Source organism: Centruroides sculpturatus, unplaced genomic scaffold (genome assembly GCF_000671375.1).
Source record: "Centruroides sculpturatus isolate CEXI.00-Female unplaced genomic scaffold, Cexi_2.0 scaffold1472, whole genome shotgun sequence".
NCBI lineage: Eukaryota > Metazoa > Arthropoda > Arachnida > Scorpiones > Buthidae > Centruroides > Centruroides sculpturatus.
This window is the reverse complement of record NW_019385805.1, coordinates 101,589-110,586: the sequence shown is the minus strand read 5'-3', so window position 1 is coordinate 110,586 and position 8,998 is coordinate 101,589. Positions and strand designations below refer to the sequence as shown.

The 8,998-nt window shown below is 33.7% G+C and overlaps 1 protein-coding gene across 1 annotated transcript in view; it reads left to right on the top strand.

The window, feature by feature from the left end:
• Positions 1–6,820, top strand: part of LOC111642245 (actin, cytoplasmic A3a-like) — a 10,005-nt gene extending 3,185 nt beyond the window's left edge. The window contains exons 4-5 of the mRNA XM_023388554.1: positions 5,663–5,909; positions 6,104–6,820. Of these exons, the coding sequence (XP_023244322.1) occupies positions 5,663–5,909; positions 6,104–6,621 (765 nt within the window). The 3' untranslated portion in view covers positions 6,622–6,820. The remainder of the gene's footprint in view (positions 1–5,662; positions 5,910–6,103) is intronic.
• Positions 6,821–8,998: the final 2,178 nt, after the last annotated feature.

Here is an 8,998-nt window from a genome sequence, read left to right as displayed (position 1 = left end):
ATGGCAATCGTACTATGCCACAAACCTTCGCCGGAGTATATTAAACAACTTCCCAAAGTTTCACGGCAATCGGATAAACGGTGTAGTAATGCATGAAGGACAGACAGACACACAGACATACATTCATTTTTATATATATAGATGAATTTGTCTATTTCTAAGTAAAATTGAAAGTGTCTGTAGAAGTAATTTTTTGAAATATCCTTTCTTGTGATAAAGATTTAATACTTATTATTATAATCTAGATGTGTTAATCCTTTAGTATACTTGTATATTGGGCAACAAGTATATATAATATATACTTGTGGCCCAAAACTCCTTGACTTCTTCCAATGCGGCCCAAAGAAACTAAAAGGTTGGACACCCCTGATTTAAACTTTAAAATGATAGCTGCATTGGATCACTTCTTTAAAAAAAATCTTTCCATAGTGACCATGTGACATTCTATTATCCAATCGGAAGTAACAATCTAATGAGCCCAGTATTTAGAAAGTGTTATCACTCATCTAACTAATGTAGGCTACACACAATTCATCTTTGTTTTATCAATGTGGATTTAAAAATACTTGCTATTTTGTTGAAAAAAAAAAAGTCTAGGGGAAAGCATAAGAGTAAAATTGGTCAGGTAAATTCTAGATCTAAAAGAATAAAAACAAGAGAGACTCCTGAAGGCTGTGAAGGATGACTTAAGCAACGTTGAGTAAGAATGGCTTTGTCAAGGGCTGCAAAAACAGCATCACAACGTCAAGCTTGATTTGAAGTTCTTCTCAATTCTTCAATCTCTACTTTTGCATAAAAATTATTCTGTCATGCTTGACAACAAAATTTCTAGTTATATAATATTTATAGAGGAAAAAATAAAATCCTTTTTGCAAAACAGTTTTTCCTATATAATATTTGCTTATCCTTTCAAAAAAACTATTAAAACACTATTCAGTAAAACCGCATTCATCATAAAACTACAAAAACAACCACTCATACCTTTAAATGCAGTGGGAATTTTGCTTTGTTTAATGTTTTCAGTCATTTTAAATGCTCTTCCTCAGAAAAAAAAACCTGATTGCAATTTAAAAATAAGAACAAAATCTGTCTCTGGAACAATTTGCATTTAAAAATTTTAATGCTTTAGAATCCTAACCCTTTAACTGCACATGTCAAACTTCTACAGATTAAAAAGAAAATTGACAAAGATGACATATTTCAACATTGAAAATTAACATATATGTGTCAGATTTAAATATAAATATATAAAAAATAAACAACAAGAATGATGAAAAAGCATGACCTTAGCAGATAACATGCATGAAATATACAATATTTCCCACTTCTGAACTTTAAAATTTTAGTTCACATCTATTAGAGCAACGGTTCCCAACCTTTTTCAGGTGGCGACCCCTTTTTATGAAAGCCAAGTGTCCCGCGAACCCGATACAATTGAAAAAGGCATTTTTAATAAGGTAATTAAAAAAACAACGAAATTAGTTTTTTTTACTATAATTTTATTTTAAATTGTTTAATAATTTAATGCGATGGTTGAAATCGCATGTTATTAACCAGTTTCAAAATTCGTGGGTGAGTTTTTGTTAACGCCAATCTCATGTCATTCTCAACATTTAATTTATTCCTCTCAAACTCTCAACACATGTTTCNCTAAATCTTGGTGAAAAAATTTTTGAAATCGGATGAGTAGTTTTGGAGATTACCTGCTGCATACAAACTAACATACATACATACAAACATTACCTCTTTATAATATTAGTATAGATTAACTTCTTCTTCTTCTTCGCCTTTTCCCATGCTTATATGGGGTCGGCGTTTCCTTCTCTAATATGTTTTTTTTCTATTTCTCCCTATCAAGTGCTTCTTCTCTCTTAAGTCCCCCTGGTTCAAGTCTTCTCCCATCTTATCTTTCCAACGCATCTTTGGTCTTCCTCTTTTTCTCTTTCCTTTTACTACCAGTTTTCCGATCGTCTTTCCAACATAATTGTCACTTCTTCGCTCTACGTGACCAAATCACCTCAACCTACAATTTTGCATATTTTTGCTCAAGGGACCCACCTTAACAGAACCTGTAATAAAATTATTCCTTATTCTATCCTTCCTTGACATTCTACACATCCATCTCAACATTCTCATCTCCGTCACCTCCATCTTTCTTTCTTGGACTCTTGTTATTGTCCATGTCTCAACTCCATATAACATTGCAGGTCTAACAACTGATTTATACAATTTTCCTTTCAGATTGCAGCTAACTTTCTTGTCGCATAACACACCGCTCAGCTTCCTCCAATTCATCCATCCACATTGAATTCTATGCTGCACCTATGCTCCGAGTTCAATCATCCTCCCATTTCGACAAATGTCCCAAGATATTTAATACTCGGAACAAAAGGGAGCGGCACATTTTGGATTTTGATATTACACTCATCTCTACCATTCAGAGTCATATAAGCTGTTTTAGTTCTGCTAATCTTATGCACCTTTCGTCCAAAACTTTCCTCCAATCTTCCAGTTTCTTCTCAGCTTTGGTTTGGGAAAGTTCACACAGTACAATATCATCCGCAAACAGCATACTCCACGGAGCCTCACACTTCACGTCAAACACCATCACGTCCATTATCAGGTCAAACAAATAAGGGCTCTTAGCCCTTATTTGTTTGACCTGATAACGGACCTGATGCAAACTAACATTAACAAAGAACTCTTCTGTAGTGTCCACACTATTCTTAACTTGGGTCTCTGCTCCCTCGTACATTTCATTGACGAGCCTAACATATTTTTCTGGAACATTCTTTTTCCTCAAACATCTCCATATCTTTTGCCTTGGTACCCTATCATACGCCTTTTCTAGATCTATGAACACCATGTGCAAATCTTCCTGCATTTTCCTATGCCTTTCCATCAGCTATTTTAGAGCAAAGATAACATCAGTCGTAATCTTTCCCGGCAAGAAGCCAAACTGTTCCTCTCCAATCTCAGATTCCTGCATAATTCTTCTTTCTACAGTTTTCTCCCAAATCTTCATAGTATGGGACAATATCATTATACCTCCGTAATTTTCGCAATTCTGTACATCTCCTTTAGCTTTAAAAATCGGCACAAGAATTCCTTCATTCATCTGGGATATCTGTTGCCAGAATTTCTTCATAAGGTCCCAGAGGATATCAATTCCCTCCTTACCCAAACCTCTCCAAGCCTCAACCGGAATCCGATCAGTGCCTACTGCTTTCCCCATCTTCATTTTCCTAAGCACACTTTCCACTTCTTCTACGATAATATTTGCCTCTTCATTCTCGTATAAAGTTCTGAGATTTTCTTCATTCAATAAATTCCTAAAATATACTTTTCATCTTTCCTTGACTCTTTCGTAACCTTGTAATACCACTCCTTTATCATCTTTAATCAGTTTAATAGAGATAAAATCTTTTGATGCCTTATCTCTTGCTTTGGCAATTCTCATCAACTGCCTTTCACTATCTTTCCTTTCGAAAACTTTATAAGTCTCTTCTAAAGCCTTTGCTTTCTCAATAGCCACATTTTTTTTAGTCATTTTATTTTCCAAATGGTAAATTTCCTTATCTTCTGGCCTTCCCATCAAATCCCACCTTTTCTTTGCCTCTTTCTTTTAACTGCGGCTTGTATCTCAGCATTCCACCACCAAAGTTCCTTTCCTTCTGGAGATCTCTTCCCTGAAGTTTTTCCCAAAACCTCTTCTCCAACTTTCAAAATGCAATTACTATTGAGCAACCACCATGTTTGCCCATCATCCGGGAACTGGATTTCTTTTAACACTTTTACCTGAAACTCTTTCCTTAATTCCTCCTCTTTCAATCTCCACCATTTGATCCTTTGTTCAATCAGGCTAACACAATTCTTACAATGGTCCATAAGAAAGTCACAATCCACCAGGAGAACTCTGTTGTGCAGCAACACTTTCTCCATTTAACACCTTACTGTTTCTCACTTCACTCGATGTCGGCACAAGAAAAAATCAATCTGGATGAATCTACCTTCACTCATGTATGTAACCAGTTGATTCGCTTTCTTCTCAAGTTAGATGTTAACTAGCGCAAGGTCAAAAGCCACAGCATGATCGACTAGTCTTTTTCCCTCTCCATTCCTTTTCTCCCTCACTCCACCTCCCAAGAACTCTTCTTTCCGCATTCTTCCTCTTCCCAACATGACCATTTAAATCGTCCCCACGGATTAATCTCTCGTTCATAGGAACACATTATAACTTGGTCAAGATCTGTTCAAAAGTTTGTCTTTTCTTCTTCTCCACTACTTACAAGGGAACTGTCGGAGTGTCTTCTAATAAATTTTAATAAAATTTAATTAATAACTACGTTAAAAGTATACAAATTATATTTTAAATTTCTAGCATTCACTAAAAGTGTTGATCAGAGTTATTAGCAATCAAATGTTGCACTACTTTATAGTAGATTAACACAATTACGCAAATTTTTAGAAGTGAAAGGGCCGCGGAGGAACACGGCGATATTACATTTAGAATAAATTCTGAAATTTTCAAAAATGGGAGAAGAATTAATAAAATTTGGTTAATAATTATGTTAAAAGTATACAAAATTTTATTAATTCTTCAACCACTTTTGAAAATTCCAGAATTTATTCTAAATGTAATATCGCCGTCTTTCTCCGCGGCCCTTTCACTTCTAAAAATTTGCGTAATTGTGTTAAACTACTATAAAGTAGTGCAACATTTGATTGCTAATAACTCTGATCAACACTTTTAGTGAATGCTAGAAATTTAAAATAGTGTTTGTATACTTTTAACGTAGTTATTAACTAAATTTTATTAAAATTTATTAGAAGACACTCCGACAGTTTCCTTGTTAGCTGAGGAGCATATATACACACACACAATCGTAATGAAAATTCCACCAACATCCAACTTAACGCTCATAATTCTATCATACCTTCGTTTAACTTCACAGACTGTTTTTCAGATCTTTATCAATTACGATACCAACTCCATTCCTTCCTCCCTTATTCGCTCCATTCACAAACAGCTTATACCCTTCACCAAGTTCCATAGCTTTATTTCCTTTCCATCTTGTCTCTTTCAGGCACAAAATGTTCACTCTCCTTTGCATAAGATCAACCAACTCTCTACTCTTCCCATTCAATATTCCGATGTTTAAAGTATCTATTCTTATACTTGACTTCTTCCTCTTCTCTTTCTGAACTAACTTCTTTATCCGAACCCGTCCTTGGTTCGGTAGTCCCAGCTCATTTGACATAGTTTTCGGGCGACATGACTGTGCATCTCTTCGGGGGAACGTCCTAACACAGTTATAACTTACTTGTAGTCTAGCAGACATTCCATATAGTTTTGGCATAGGTTTTACGGCCGGATGCCCTTCCTGACGCAATCCTATTTATTACAAGGCTAAATATATATATATATTCTTAAACATGAAAACATTTATTTAAAAATTCTTATAGAAACAGAAACAAATTTTAAAAGCATTAAACGTAAAATAATAATAATGATAAGTAAACCTGTAATCAAATTTCGAAGCTATTTTTCTAATGTTTTAGAGCTGTTAATTTTTGTAATAATTTTTAATTAGATCGTATTTGTTTTCAAAAAAGATATTTAAATGTTTACTTTTTTTACGAAATTTTTTGTTAAACATAGATAATGTTTGAAACATTCAATACACCTGCCATGTATGTTGCAATTCAAGCAGTTTTATCGCTTTATTCTTCTGGAAGAACAACTGGTATAGTTATGGATTCTGGTGATGGAGTATCTCATACTGTTCCTATATATGAAGGCTATGCCTTGCCTCATGCAATAATTCGATTAGATTTAGCCGGACGAGATCTAACTGATTATTTAATGAAAATTTTAACAGAACGTGGCTATTCTTTTACAACAACTGGTAAGTTAGTCAAATAATATGGTCCAGGAATGATTATGTTTCCTTAATTTTCTAAGTTTAAAATTAAAAAGGACTATTAATATCGTCACAATTTATTATATACTAAGTAACTAAATAAAAATAAACCCTTAATAATTTGTGCATCTCAGATTTAAAATAATACAGTAACTTAATTTTATTCTTAAATTATCCAGCAGAGAGAGAAATCGTGCGAGATGTTAAAGAGAAGCTTTGCTACGTTGCTTTGGATTTTGAACAAGAGATGGCAAATTCTGCCATATCATCAACTATTGAAAAATCTTATGAATTACCAGATGGCCAAGTGATAACAATTGGAAATGAAAGGTTCCGTTGTCCCGAAACACTTTTTAAACCGTCTTTTGTCGGCATGGAAAGTTCTGGAATACACGAAACAACTTATTTCTCCATTATGAAATGTGATGTTGATATTCGTAAAGATTTGTACGCTAACACTGTATTATCCGGAGGCACTACAATGTATCCAGGTATTGCCGATCGTATCCAGAAAGAAATAACAGCTCTGGCACCTACAACCATGAAAATTAAAGTAATTGCTCCACCGGAAAGAAAATATTCGGTGTGGATTGGTGGTTCGATTTTATCTTCTCTGTCAACTTTTCAGCAAATGTGGATATCGAAACAGGAATATGATGAATTAGGACCATGCATTGTGCATCGCAAATGTTTTTAAGTTAACATTAGGTATCATGTTTCATTTTCTTATAATGTTTTTTTCTGTCCATTTCTTTCATATTCAGATAACAAAGATACACACTGATACACTTGCGTTTTATTTAATTGAAATTACGATTTTTTTTACTTGTTTAATGTTGTTGTTGACTATTCAAAGTAAAATTTATTTGATTTAAATGTTCAGTTTTTGAGTAAATTCCTGTACTTCTAAATAATTTGTTATGAAATAAAATAATAAAAAGTTATATATTTTTGTTGATTTAATTTTACGAAATATTAACTTTTACTATTCTGGCTGTTATGTATACATAAACAGGGAAAAATATTAGAATTGTGCCACTCCTGAACTGAAAAAAGTAAAAACAAAAAAAGGGGTAAATTCCGTGGATATGTATTTATACGTCTATTTCCTTTATTATCAGGATGGAGTAAAGATTAAGAAACCTAATTTGGGATGATAGCTTGTTTATAAAGGGCATCGATGTTATTAGTTAATGGTCGAGGGGGTGGGAGATGTCGTGTCATGTCTCCAGAGGGGTAGGACTTAATGAAGACTTTACTCATTAACATTTACAAACTTTTATAAAATCCCTAACCTCAAAATTAAGCAACTCATTTTATATAAATACTGTACAGTATATCGTAATACAGTAATACCTCGACTTACGCTACCCCGACTTACGCGAACCCGGAGTTACGCGATTTTCAAATCTCGTCGATTCGTCGTTTGTTTGAGCGCCACGCAACTCTTGATTACTCAATCCCCCCACACTATTGTTCAGCTTACGTGTTCGGACGTGTCGCGCGGAATCGTCACATAGCTACAATTTATTTTGTGTTATTTATTTCTGTGTTTGTTATATCTACGGAGACTCGAGAGACTCTATGTGGTGATTTCTTGTAACCGTGAACGAATCAAAAGACGAGATAAGATTAACGAGAACATTTATTAGCTTATATACATCCGATTTAGATTTTAAACAAATTGCAAAATTATACCCCGACTTACGCGAATTCGACTTACGCGGTTATCGCTCGGTCCCACCTATCGCGTAAGTTCGGGGTATTACTGTATAGTAAAAAATTTATCTTCATTAGCAAATGTACGAAAGATTTAAACATTATAGCATTGTACAATCCTTTATATATATAACAGTTTATAAATGTATATGCAAAAATATATATATATATATATATATATTAAATAATTGTCATAAAAATACAAATTTTAATGATAAAAAAAATTAAAAATCCGAATCTAAATCATTTTAAACATGAATTTTTTTATTGAGATCCTTATAAAATACAAACGTCACGGCATCTATTTATTATTATTATTATTATTATTATTTAAAATGCTCTTTACTTTTTAAATCTTAAAATAATGCGCTTATTCAAATAGCTTCCTACGAGTGGCTAATGGATGGAATAATAAGAAGCGTTATACGATAATTTGGTGTGTAGCATCCACCAGCTAAACCGCGTGAAATTGGTGCTCTGTAAAGTGCGAATGCCTGTTATATGGCTGCTTCACACGATTCAGGTAGTTTCGCCGTGGAAGCTGTCCCGTATTCGACAATATGGCGCTTCCATTGGGAATATGCATACAAGAATTTACATTTTAATCTTATTTTTTCACATGTATAGAAATTTGTAATAACATACATAATGCGGTTATAATAAAATATTAATTTTAATTAATTCAAAGCACGTTAAAATATGAAAATAATCGCACGATATGTATTTGTGTTGTAGAAAATACAAGGGAAGCGGCGACGTTTTCACAGCTTCCATACCACTNAAGAAACAGGAATAAAATGGAGGCCTGAATTTTAAAAAAAATGCTAAATTAATGGTTTTTTATTTTAAAAAAAACTGCAAAAATATTCCTCCTTGCGTTTTTTAGTTTATGGTTTGTGTTAATTTATCGCTTCTGATATCCTTTTCAACATCGAATTACTTATTATTACGATTTTTCAGTATCTAAGCAACAATTAATATTTTTATTACACAAAATAAAATTCGATAATCATGTTGAGTCAAGTGATAAGATAACAACGTCAGAGGCTACCTTTGAAGCCGAATTACTGCGTTTAACGGGTCACCTTACAGTTCTGAAAGACCAAAGATCGAATCTATGAGAACAACTAGAATTTCTTCGTGGCTGTCTGCCTCCGTCTCTCGCTCCCGGCCGCTCCATGGGTTCGAAACTACAGTAGAGCGTAGTTTATCCGAATCAATTGGGGACTGGGGTTGTTCGGATAACTTATTTTTCGGATAACCAATTATGTACGAAAAAATATATTNCCGAACTTGACGAAAATAACGACGATGAACTATAATAACTTGATGAAGATGATCCGCAACTGCTCTTG